The following is a 14,185-nucleotide window of genomic DNA, read 5'->3' as shown; positions in this document are numbered from 1 at the left end:
ATCAACAAAAAGAAATAAAAACCATATGATAATATCAATAGATGCTGAGAAAGCTTTCGACAAAGTGCAACACCCATTCATGATAAAAGCCTTGAAATTCTGGGATACAAGGAACATACCTCAACATCATAAAGGCCATCTATGACAAGCCAACAGCCAGTATCATTCTCAATGGTGAAAAGCTGAAAGCAATTCCATTAAGATCTGGAACAAGACAAGGATGTCCACTCTCACCATTGCTTTTCAATATAATACTGGAAGTCCTAGCCAGGGCAATAAGACAAGAGAAAGACATCCAAGGAATCCAAATAGGAAAAGAAGAAGTCAAACTATCACTATTTGCAGACGATATGATATTATACATAGAGAACCCCAAAAACTCCACAGAAAAGCTAATTCAACTCATCAATCAGTTCAGTAAAGTGGCAGGATACAAAATCAACACGCAAAAGTCAGTAGCCTTCCTATACACAAACAATAAATCTGAAGAAGAAGAAATCAAAAAGACCATCCCTTTTGTTATTGAAACAAAAAAAATCAAATATTTGGGAATAAATCTAACAAAAGAGGTAAAGGACCTATACAAAGAAAACTATAAAACACTGTTAAAAGAAATAGAAGAAGACACAAAGAAATGGAGAGACATCCCTGCTCATGGATTGGAAGAATAAACATTATTAAAATGGCCATCCTACAAAAGCAATATACAGATTCAATGCTATTCCAATCAAAATTTCAATGTCATTCTTCAAAGAAATAGAACAATTATTGATGAAATTCATATGGAATCACCAAAAACCCCGAATAGCCAAAGCTCTCCTGAAAAAAAAAGAAGGGAATGGAGGCATCAGACTCCCAGACTTCAAACTATACTACAAAGCCATAATCATCAAACTGCATGGTATTGGAACAAGAACAGACATACAGACCAATGGAATCGAATAGAAAATCCAGAAATAAACCCACAGATTTATGGTCAACTAATCTTTGACAAAGGAGCAAAGACTATGCATTGGAGCAAAAGAAAGTTTGTTCAATAAATGGTGCTGGGAAAACTGGGTCGCTACATGCAAAAGAATGAAGCTTGACCACCACCTCACACCATACACAAAAATCAACTCAAAATGGATTAAAGAACTAGACATAAGACCTGAAACCATAAAATATATAGAAGGAAATATAGGCGAAACACTACGTGATTTGCACATCAAAGACAGCTTTACAGACACATCACCCAAAGCAGTGATAGTGAAGGCAAAGATAAACAGCTGGGACTACATCAAATAAAGAGCTTTTGCACAGCAAAAGAGACAATAACAAAAACAAAGAGAAACCCCACCAACTGGGAGAACATTTTTGCACCCAACACTAATGATAAAGGACTGATCACAAAAATCTGCAAAGAGCTGATGAGACTCAACAACAACAAAGAAAATAATCCAGTCAAAAAATGGGCAGAAGAGCTTAAAAGAAACTTCTCTGAAGAGGAAATGCAAATGGCCAACAGGCATATGAAAAAATGTTCAACATCACTTGTCATCAGGGAAATGCAAATCAAAACTACCATGAGATACCATCTCACACCAGTGAGAATGGCACATATTAAAAAAACTAGCAACAACAAATGTTGGCGAGGGTGTGGAGAAAAAGGAACTCTTCTGCACTGTTGGTGGGAGTGCAAACTGGTCCAACCACTGTGGAAAGCTGTATGGAGATTTCTGGACCTACTAAACATAGAGCTTCCATATGATCCAGCAATTCCACTCCTAGGTATTTACCCAAATGACACAGAAACATCAATTCCAAAGAACACCTGCACCCCTATGTTTATAGCAGCACTGTTTACAATAGCTAAGCTTTGGAAACAACCCAAATGCCCAAAAATAGATGACTGGATCAAGAAGATGTGGTACATATATACCATGGAATATTACTCAGCATTCAAAAAAGATAAACACATGCAATTTGCAGCAACATGGATGGCGCTGGAAGGGATCATGCTCAGCGAAATAAGCCAAAAAGAAAAAGAAAAATACCGGATGGTCTCACTCATAGCAGGAATCTAGAAAACTTAAATAAGGGACCAGGAAAATGAATAACTATAAGAAAGTGAAAATCAAAATCAACAAAAAACTATGAACCAGAGACACTTTTAGGGGGCGGGGGTGGGAGGGGAGGGATTGGGGTCAGAATGGGGGGCTGCAATTGTATGGGGAATATAACAATAAAATTTATTAAAAAAAAATAAATAAATAAATAAATAAATAAATAAATAAATATTTTTTTTTAAAAAAAAAAAAAAAAAAAAAAAAAAAAAAAAGTTTTACCAGAAAGTTCAGGATTAGCATTTCACTTTCCTTGGCATGTCATAAAAATAACAAGCAACAAATAGAATGTAATTTATTAAAAATAAGTATGGTGAACTTATACAAAATAAATAACTTTATTGACACCTGATTTCAGGGTAAAATGCTAAAAATACATTTTTTTTATCAGTAAGTATTTTGCTCTAAATAGCTATATCCTATTAAACCTCTCAACATAATTGTGAAGGTTTCCATCAATCTGACTTTAATGATGGAATTATTTCATTTAGATGATAAGGAGATCTTAGAAGTGTAAAGTAAGCATTTTCCCATGATATGTAGACTTGTTTTTAGTTCAATAACACACTTAGAGATTTTAATTTTCAGTTATGATTGCAACAAATTTTATAGCATAGTTTTATAATACATCTTTTCATTTATAGTTGTAATCTGTAATCCTTAACTGTATTAAGGCATTACCCCATTATTCCCTTTTAAAGAACAGAGTCATTCTCTCTATTATTAAAAATAAAATTCAATATTTGAATTTGGGTACACTTCCATTTGTTATGTAATTTATACGCTGCTATTATCTTTATGGTAATGTTCAAAGAAATTTGTGAAACTTACTCAATGAAGTAGACTTCACCTTTCTCTGTATAGGCCATTTCCCAGTTATCAGGCAATGGGTCTGATTCCTCATTCTCTTCTGGTTTAGTTGGTTTTACATCATCCATCTGCTCCTTCAGCTCCTCAGGCTGACTGTATACTGGTGCAGGATAAGGCTGGGATGGTGTCTCCCCTGAGGCACCTGCATTCTTTTCTTCAGGCTCACTGGATTCTACAAAAGAAGAGGAGCTTGTGGTTAGCCATCATCATCACAATAATTCCAGAGCAAATAGCTCTGGAAAGGACAACTATGCCAATTTGAGTTCCCTTTTCACTCATCATTTATCTTTGTCTTTCAACTAATTAATTATTGCTGATTACTTCATCAGGAATATTTCACAACATATATGTGGTAGGCAGAAAAATGATCTGCTAAGGATGTTTCTGTCCTACTCCTGGACCATGAAAATGTTACCTCAGTGGCAAAAGATTTGTAGATCTCACTAAATTAAGGACCTTGGCATTGGGAGATAATATTTGATTATTCAGATGGTTCAACAGCTTGTTAAAGCATAAAAGGAAAGCAAAATAGAGGGTGAGAGGTAGGGATGAGTGCTAAAGAATAACCAAAGTGATATACTGTTGATGGTTTCAAATACAGAGGAAGGGAAATAAGCACAAGCCAAGAAATGTGGGCAGCCTCTAGAACCTGGTCAGCAAGCAATAGATTTTCCCCTAGAGTCTGCAGAAAAGAACACGGACTTACTGATACCTGGATTTTTTAGCCCATAAGACCCACCTCAAACTTCTAATCTATAGGCCTGTAAGTCAGTAAATTTGCATTATTTTCATGCATTAAGTCTGTCTATTTTTTTACAGAATCAATAGCAAACTAATACAACAGAGCAAAACCTTAAAGAGATATATACCTTAAGAGAAATGATAACAGAGTTGGAGGACAAAGTCAAGGATTTCAGCATGCAAATTTTATGAGTTCCAAAATGGGGAAAAGAAAAACATGGGAAAGAAATAATAACTCATAAGAAATGCAACAGTTACCTAAGGAATAAACACTTGAGGCTGTATTAATGAAGCACATAGACCCATAAACAGTCTAGGTGAAATTTCCAAACTTCAATTTTTAAAAGCTTCTACACTGAAAAAAAAGTGCTCACTTACAAAGAAAATAGAAATAGAAGAGCATCAGAACTTTCATTTGTAATATTCTAAGTTTAAAGACGGTAGGGTAAAATTATAGGAACTTGAAGAAAAAAAGTATAGAAATCTAAGAACTTAATTCTGTCAAAATGCTATTTGTCTGTCTAGGCAAAAGAAAGGCACTTTAACACATGCAAAATTTCTGACTGCATGCTATTTATGTATCTTGCTTGAGGACAACATTTGAGGAATTATTTTAACCATCACGATGAGCAGAGATAATAAATAAAATGAGAAGATAATAACATAAATGAGAAGATAATGTTGAAGGATTTCCTTAAAAAGGCAAAGTAGTGGTTGGGAGATTAATTCAATGGGAAAATGTGTAGACTTAAGAATCTTCCTGGTTCATTCAAGGCTTTAGCACCACTATCTTTAGGTTTTGATCTATTAAGTGTGGTGATAAAAACACCATGGAAAAGTTCAAGGGAGCAGAGAGCAGAGTAGCCTGTGAACTACTTTTGTCTAGAATCTTGGGAGGAATGTTTCCTGAAGAGTCCCTCCAAATCCCCACTGGATGCTCAGAGCAGAGAAATAGTGGAGGGAAAATATTTGGCAAATACTACTCCCAAGATTCCCTGTGGCACGGATGTTATAAAGAAGCCTCAGTATGCTCTAGTCAGAGACTTGGGATGGAAACAAGAATAATAAAACAATCAGTCTGCAGTAAGGGTCTCTATGGTTTTTCTCACAGAAGTTATGGTGGGGATGGTTTAAACCAAGACATGGAAGGGGAGCACTAATGACATAAAATGTCAATGTAGGGTAAGGTAACCATCCTAGAAATATGAAATTCTACAATGGTTTCAGAACATAATAAAAAACTATTAACATTAAAATATACATATACAAATACACATACATTTTGGCTCAGTAATTCTACTTTGAGAATGTATCCTTTAAAAGTAAAGGTGATGGTGTGTAAGGATACCCATATAATAATATTTATTGCAGTACGGTTTGCAGTATGGGAGGAGAAGGGAGAGGGATCAGAGGGAGGGAGGGAGGAGCACAGGGGGCTGTGGTGATGGTGTGTGGGTGCATTGGTGAAGGGAATTCTATGGGGACTACACTTGGGGGAGGCAAACATTGTTTAAAAATGAACAATGATGTAAAAAGTATATAAACTATTTTTTAAAAAGTATACAGTTTAAGGCCTCCCTGGTGGTGCAAGGGGTTAAGAAATGCACTATGAAGCAATCCCCGGCCGGCCAGGGAGCTACCCACACGGTGCAGCAGACCTCTCCTGTCTTGCCCGCTGCTCCCCTCAGCAGTGTATTTCAGTTAGTCTGCCTGTTCTGTTCCCCACTCTGTCTCTGGTGAGTCCTCTCACCCCTCTCATCTCTGGCCTGTACCCCAGCTCTTGTATGCATAAATAAATAAATCTTTTAAAAAAGTATATAGTTTAAAATAATTAGATCTGTATCTGTTGACCTGAAAAAGGTACTGATGATTAGTAGAGAGTAATCCCAGTTGCAGAGTAGTATAAATTCTTAAAGGTATTTTTTAAAAACTAAGCAAATACCTACTCTCTAGATATGGGCATATAATTTTGTATTTATATGAGATGAAAGCAGGATGGAAGACTGTACAAACAGGCTATTGCCTTTGATTACCTCTGGACAGTAAATTGAATGGGTATTAGAGAAGTTTTCTTTGCATTCATTGGCTATTTGTAACTTTAAGAACAAACAAAGATAATTTAAGATGGTTAAGTAACGTAGAATATTATTTTTATCTCAATATGAGTTGCTTGAGTTAATTTTTCCCTATAGGCTTCAATCTTAGAGAGCAATACTAAAGCATTTGTAGGAATTAGCATTTTAGGAAGCACAAGAACACTATCTAACCTTTGAGTTAAAAAAAAAAGACTATAAAAATAATATGGACCTTAATCATAGAGTCTCCCATTTGATTCCTCATACAATTTTGACCTTTATAAATTGTGTAAGGAAAGAAGTAGCAAGAGAATTATTATTGCATTTTTCAGATTTTCTCTGCTGCACCTTATTACATCATGTAATTACCAATATATGGAACACACACTTCTCAGGTATTTCCAAATGTCATGCTGCATTTGAAAAGTTAAAATGCAAGGTCATGTTCTTATTTGTTTATTCAATATTTGTTTAATCAGTGTTTATTAAGCACTCAATTGGAGCCAGACACTGAGGACAGAAAGGTGAGAAAGGTAGGTGTGATCTTTATTTTCATGGAACTCAAAGTATGTCAAGATGTGTGGTCTTTTAACCATTTTAAGTGTGATGAATGCGACCAAAAGTAAAAGCTAAGGTCTTATGCAAATACATTCACTTAATCTCATATAAAGAATCAAGCAAAGCCTTTATCCCCAATGTGCTATCAAATATCAGACTGGAAAAAGCGGTCAAGAACCTTTATTTAGAAGAAGGAAATGGAGAAAGAAATAAATAAGAGCTGGAGTAGGCAAGGCCACAGAAAGTGTGCTCGGGATTTGGAATTATTCCCTTAGAGTGACGAGAGGGTATTGATGTGTCTTAATCAAGGGGATGATAAAATTATATTTTAACTTTCCAAAAAGATCCCTTTAACTATTCTGGGGTTTGAGAATGACAGGAATAGCTATTTCTAGACCAGTATGAAGTTATTTTTGTGTTCCATACAAGAGAATATGGTGATATTAGCATGGAAAATTGATTGAAAAATATTGAGAGTATAGATTTATGATTTTCAAAAAAAAAAAGGGGGGCATATTTAAAAAAAAAGAAATCAAAGTAAACCCTGTGGTTGGTGAAGCTGTTTGTTGAGATAGGAAACATGAGGAGAGGAGCAGAACTCTGTGGGACTAGGGGGAGCCTGGGGATAGCTTCAGGAAGTCTGTTTCAAACTGCAATGGAGATCTTATGCCAAAGAGTTCTTGGCTGGAGAAAATCAACTGTGAAAGACAACAGCATATGGATAGATTGTATTATAATTTAAGCCACAGGAGTGAATGAAATTTCCTAGAGAGACAATGGAGCAAGTGGAAACAGGAATGCCTACAGCAGCTGTCTGAAGAACTCTGACATCTAATAGTCAGTGAGAGAAAGAACAGGAAAGATCAGCCAGGGGAGGAATAGGAAAACCATAGAAGCCAAGCAAAGGGCAGGGGAAGAAATACATAACTGTGGCCAAAGGATCTGAATCGTCTGGCAAGATAAGAACACAAAATGCATTGTAATTTATGACATGGAGGTCACTAGTGACATTAGCTACGAGTTAAGGTAGTCATTACAGTGGAGTGATGGGTGAAGAACACAGACTAGGAGGGATTAGAGAGAATGAAAAGAAGTTTAGCTATCAATGATAAACATTTTATTTGATTACATAATACTATTTATATTTTCATGAGAAATGTAAGACATCTCTTTAAAAATCTATAGTGAAGTAAATTGCATTATCACCCTATGTAGGTTTCAGGTGTGCATCTTTGAGAATCAACATATGTACAAACTACATTAAGTCCACTTCTTTTTTTTTTTTTTTTTTTTTTAAATATTAAATTTTATTTTTATATTCCCCCATACAATTGCAAACGCCCCATTCTGACCCCAATCCTTCCCCTCCCGCCCCCCACCCCCCAAAAAGTGTCTCTGGTTCATAGTTTTTTTGTTGATTTTGATTTTCACTTTCTTATAGTTATTCATTTTCCTGGTCCCTTATTTAAGTTTTCTAGATTCCTGCTATGAGTGAGACCATCCGGTATTTTTCTTTTTCTTTTTGGCTTATTTCGCTGAGCATGATCCCTTCCAGTGCCATCCATGTTGCTGCAAATTGCATGTGTTTATCTTTTTTGAATGCTGAGTAATATTCCATGGTATATATGTACCACATCTTCTTGATCCAGTCATCTATTTTTGGGCATTTGGGCCTCCCTGTGGCTCAGCGGTTGAGCACTGGATTGTGAAGCTGCCCACAGTCTCTGTGGCGCCAGTTCGATCCCTGGCCACCGGGCGCAGGTCCCACATGGCGCACAGACCTCTCCTGCTGCCCGCTGCTCCCCTCAGCAGTGTATTTCATCAGTCTGCCTGTTCTATTCCCCGCTCTTGTGAATTCTCTAACCCTTCCATGGTTCTGACTGTACCCAGTGCTTGTATAAATAAATAAATAAATAAATCTTTAAAAAAAAAGTCCACTTCTATCCTTCACCATACTACTGTCCCCTTTGAATGCAAGACATCTGTTGAAAATAAGTTGTCTCGATAAGTCTATATTTATTGATGTGTTGGAGATTACAGAGCCAAACTCTCCCAGTTTGTCTAATTCATTTATTCAATCCTTTCTTATTTAATGGATCAATCATAATATCAGCAAACCTGAATTTAATATCTACAACTTGCAAGACTCTTGATAAGAGCTTAAAGCAGGGGGGTGGGGAGGGGGGAGGAAGTTCTAAGCAGGCTCTTGTGAATGAGATTGAAATAAAAGTAATAAGTAGCACCTGTCTTATCTGAACAAAAAAGCAAAAAATGGGTAAGCAAATGGAAAACCATAACATTACTAGACTATTCATAAGGCGAGTTAATCTAGGAGTTTAACTTATAGTGAGAGTCAAGGGCTTCTGTGAAACCTGGCATAGGACAGATTTATCCAGCAGCACTGAACCAGGGCAGACTTCCCAAGCAGCTGCAGAACCTGCTCCTGGAAGAGCAATGCAGAACATTAAGAGGAAGAAAGAGGAGCTGAATCAAGCAGGCCCTGAATATTCTTCCAAAGTGTATTACTTAGATCAGTCACTCTGCTTCTCCTGGGAGTAGCAAGGAAGATCCTCACCCTAACTTTGGTTCACTACATAGAGCATTATGATTTATTAAATGGCACTCAGTGACAGAAAGGCATTTTATACATTTTTCTAGGGAGACAATATAATACACAAGGGAATACAAGAACCTAAGACTGCTATCTGAGGAACTCAAATAATTGTCAGTGAGAGAAGAAGCTGGCATTATATTTACCATATCACTAGGGAAATTGTTATTCACTAATCGAACAAACATTTATTAAGAGCCTACTAAGTGCCAGGCACTAGACTGGAAAGGAGAATGCAGTCCAAATGATGTACATTAGTTTGCTATAGTTGTTATAACAAAACACCATAAATTGGATGACTTAAATAATAGAAATGTATTAGTTCACAGTTCTGGAGTCCAGTAATCTAAGATCAAAGGCTTAGCAGGACCATACTCCCTCTAAAGCATCTGTTCCAGGCTTCTGCTAGCTCCCCGCTTATGGCAACATAATTCCATTCACAAGTTGCATGTTATTCTTCCTGTGTTCGTGCCTGTATTTTGTGTTCCAATTCCCCCTTTTTATAAGAACAACAGTCAAAGGCTCACCCTATGGCAGTGCCCACCTTATCTTAATTATATTTACAATGACCCTATTTCCAAAAAAGATCATAGTCTGAGAAAATACCCATTCGGAACAGAATATACTTTCTAGAGGAATTTTAACTTCACAACAAAATTATGAGAAAGATACAGAGATGTTCCATGTACTCCTTGCTAGCACACATGTATAACTTTCCCTGCTAATAATATCCCCATCCAGAGTGGTACATTTGTTACACTGGATGAACTTATATTGACATATCATTATCACCCAAAGATCACAGTTTATATCAGGGTTCAATCTTGGTGATGTACATTTCATGGGTTTAGACAAATGTATAATGCCTTCTAAACACCATTATAATGTCACAGAGCAGCTTCATTGCCCTAAAAATCCTCTGTGCTGTGCCTATTCATCCCTCACTGCTCCCTGACAACCACTGAGCTTTTTAATGTCTCTATGGTTCTGCCTTTTCAGAATGTCATATAGTATCTACCTTTTCAGACTGGCTTTTCACTTGGTCATAAGTGTGTACTTATTTATTTTAATGGCTTTATAGTTCATTTTTTAAAACACTGAATAATATTCCATTTTCTGCATGCACCACTAGAATAGACTTTTTGTGATGAAGGACAAGAAAGAACTAATCTTACATTCCAACCAAGGGTGTATGTACAGACACTCCTACTAGTACCTACCTTGCTCCTCCATGGAGTTAAGTTTAAAAATATATGTGTTCAAACCTGCCCTCACAGGACTCCTATAAATATCAGATCTGTGGTTAGAGAAGCCTTACAAAATTTGAATTCTGACTAAGGAGAGGGAGGTAGATAACCCATGCATATGTTTTATTTTTATTATGGTGTTAAACTATTTCTTGATTAGAAAGTAGTCCTGTAGATTTGTCCTTCTCAGCATGGTTTTATTGTTAAATCTAAAAATGGAGTTTTTTGATATGTAAATGTAATTTTTCCCTAAAATGCTTACTGCTGAAGTGAACAGAATTTATCAAACACTGGAAATTTTCGAGCATTCCTTTTTGCATTTCTAGGTTTCCTTAGATGCCTTACAAACTAGAGCAAATGTTTTTTCACTAACATCAAAAACCAAATATCTCAATAAAGAAGGAGTACTTCTTTTTAAAGAATGGTAATGATGAAAAAATCTTTGCCTTTCATCAGGACTATTAGATTTCCTGGAAAATCTAAACAAACATGAGAAACTAAATAGATGATGATGTACAGTCTTATAAGTCATGAACTATAAAAACTATTTTACCGGGCCTGCCCGGTGGCGCAGCGGTTGAGCGCTGGGATGTGAAGCTGCCCCAAGCCTCTGCAGTGCCGGTTCAATCCCTGTCCGCCAGGTGAGGGTCCCACATGGCGCACAGACCTCTCCTGCCACCTGCTGCTCCCCTCAGCAGTGTACTTCGTTAGTCTGCCTGCTCTGCTCTCCTCTCTGGCTCTGGTGAATTCTCTCACCCTCCCATGCTTCTGACTGTACCCAGCGCTTGTATAAACAAACAAACAAAAAAATAAATCTTTAAAAAATAAATATATGATTTCCTTCCTCGCATAAGAAATTGAAAAGCTCTCCAAGCTATGTGCAAACCACAATGAGTGAAAGTCATTTATTTGGAAGCGTGTTAACTATATGCATTTTTGCATTTTTTTGAGTCCACATAAATTCTATAGTTCTGAGCAGTCTACGGTTTTGCTATTACAACAATATGTACAGCAGCCAATCTATTTGCTTGTATGGCATTGCCTAGAGGTATTCTAACCCATTGGTTTTTGGGTGTGAGACTGAGGATAAACCAGAATGCTATGGTTTTGAATGTACCCATTCAATTTTATTAAATAATAATCTTAAGCCAAGATAAGATCTTTTAAAGAATGCCTATTTTATCTCTTACCCAGTTAACACTCTGCTTGAGGGAAAATGAAAACGATTTTATTTTCAAATTAGATAGGAAATTAATTTCATTTTTTGAACTGTCATAAAATTTGAATTTCAAAATTTGTTTTACCCTGTGAAATTTATATTTCTAATGGCTATGTGACAAATTTAGCAAATATAATTTTTCCTTGTTTTTACAGTATATCTTTGGTTATAAGAATGACTAGAACACATTTAAGCAATAAATATGCTCACAAGAAACAATTGAGCAAAATTCCAAGGCTGGTGTCACATTGGCTGTGGTTGAATCTGTCCTTTAAAGGGTGAAGTTGGGCAAATTATATAAAAAGTATATATACTTTGTGCATACCTTCATCTCCTTACCTATACAAGGAGGACGATGACATTATCCACCTATAAAAATTAGATGTGACATGAATATATAAAAAGCTTAAAGCAATACATTTCTAGATCATAGTAAGTATTCAGTAAATGTTATATGTTATTACCAGTGAGTACTGCTACTTAGAACACTGAATGGTGTAATTTAATCAGTCAAGCAAGCTAAATGGTTTCTCCCTACAGAAATGAAAAGTGTGGTCAATTTTACATGATTGTAAGTATAAGGCACTTTCAAAAAAATAATGCAATTGTTAAAAAAGATACACACAAAAGTAACATTTCTTCTTTATAAGGTGTTTGCATAAATTGAATTTTTCCTCTCAGTTGAGACAAGCTATGGGGATAATTGATTTAAAGGAGAAAAGTCTTCCTCAGAAACCACATATTTTTTTCCAAGTTCTGTATTATTTCCTGTAGGGTTTTGCATTTGACACAGTGGCTGCTACTGGTGAGTTATGAACTGGTATCATTTGGGCAACATGGACTTAAGCAGACTCACAGATGCAGCGCCCCAATTTTATATTAGTCCAAAGCTCAGGCTCCTTCCATATCCATAGGGTAACCTGGCTTACAATTCTGTTACAACTGAGAGCTCACCACTGTTTTCTGCTCATTGGTGGTAGTGACCATAGCAGTGGAAGTGGCAGGGCTTGAAGATTTCCCTTGCTTTCTTACAGTCCCAGCAATCTCATCAAAAAGTACCTTATTATAGTGAGCCAGGTCTTAGTGTACTGTGGTGGGGGCAGGGCACAGTCAAAGTATATTTGCTTTGCTGCTGGAAGTTGAAGGTCTTATTTGGAATTTGAATAACAGAATTTTGCAAATGTGTAAGCACTTCAGGGTTGATACTTTAACAAGAAAAATTTACCACTATAATTAATGTTTGATTATTGCCATACTACAGATTATATATTGTAGTGAGAAAGCAGAGGGACATTTTGCCTTCAGAAAGGAAACAGTGACATTGTAGGTATCTACTTGCATTCTATTTAGGCAGTTGATTGAAAGAAGTCAAGACTGTGGCTTATTGCTCAAAGAGTATGCTTATCAAATGTCCACATTTTTCCAAAGTCTTCTAAAATGAGAAAAGGAATTCTTATATGGGTGTTAAAATGTTTGCACATTGTGTGATTAATGAATTTTTGTTCATCATCCACAAAACAATTACTTTTTTTAAGAAACATGCATTATAACATTATATATTTCCAGCATTCACTATAGAGAATTAACATGTGTATACTTTTTTTTAATGTAGAAACACATGCACATGGACAAAATCCAAAAGCACACAGGTGAAATACTGTGTAGATTTTCTGCGTGTTTCTACTCCCAGTGCTCTACAATCAACTAGTAAAAATGGCTCTTTTCCCTGCTCCTTTAGAGATTTTTCTATTCATATTACTAGCTTTTACTCAGTGTTTTCTGAATGCTTGGGGCTCATAAAGTGTTTCTAAAATCTAAAAAATGCATTATAAATATTTTCGTAGAAGGTATGATGAGGAGTGGCACTTAGACATAGTGGCCTTCAAAGATGTCCTACAAGGTATACAGATGAAGGGGATGGCTTGAAGACACTATACTTATACATCTAAATATATGTATTTAATATTTTTTGAGATGTTAACAAATATTTCCTGTTATTATATAAGGCCATGAAGGAAATAAAGTACAAAAAGAAGTATTAGCATTAGGGAAAGTTAGGGTGATGGTTATGCTTCTGACTTTTGAGATACATCAACTGAGGAAGCAGCAATTTACAATCACGTAATGAAATCATTTTTTTACCTGTAATATTTATAACCAAATTGGATCTCATCTATTTAGGAAACCGAACCATATGAATAATGAAGAAAGCATATTCAATTCCCCAGAATATTTTTCATCTATATTTAACCCCCACAAATGTGTAAAAATTGATTGGTGCAATGAAAGAATATGAGAAACTATGAAAGTAGAAAATTAAAAGTCTATGAGAAGAAAATGACAAGGTAAAAATACCCTGAGAGATGAAAAAAATAAATTGTAAAGAATCACTAGAAAGGTTACTAGAAAGAGTTATTACTCATTAACAGGGGAGTAGAAAAGTTCTTTTAATTAGTTTATTTTCTTCTTTGTGCAGTATTTAATTTTTATTAAAAAGACTGGAAAAATGGTAATAAAATGAATCCTCATAGCGATATTGCATATACTATATGACTTTTAAATAAAATTTAAAGATATTTGTCATACAATATGAAACAAGTCCCTCAAATCTTCAACTAAATTTGGGGTAAGAGAAATAGCTACATGTATAGAAAATATTCAAAAGCCCAAGCAAGATGGAATGAAAGGAAACATATCCATAACATTTCTTAGAACTTGCTTTCAAAATTCTGAAATAAAAAATAGGAAACTAGTAGCAT

General features: G+C 35.6%; 1 protein-coding gene across 1 annotated transcript in view; it reads right to left on the bottom strand.

Moving 5' to 3' along the window:
• Nucleotides 1-14,185, bottom strand: part of MAGI2 (membrane associated guanylate kinase, WW and PDZ domain containing 2) — a 1,147,386-nt gene that overhangs the window by 387,068 nt on the left and 746,133 nt on the right. Inside the window, 1 exon segment of the mRNA XM_054692500.1 lies at nt 2,937-3,147. Within this exon segment, the coding sequence (XP_054548475.1) occupies nt 2,937-3,147 (211 nt within the window).

This window comes from Talpa occidentalis, unplaced genomic scaffold (assembly GCF_014898055.3).
Source record: "Talpa occidentalis isolate TD23 unplaced genomic scaffold, MPIMG_talOcc4v2.1, whole genome shotgun sequence".
In the NCBI taxonomy this organism is placed as follows: Eukaryota; Metazoa; Chordata; class Mammalia; order Eulipotyphla; family Talpidae; genus Talpa; species Talpa occidentalis.
The sequence above is the reverse complement of the archived record's forward strand: the minus strand, read 5'-3'. Positions and strand labels throughout refer to the sequence as shown.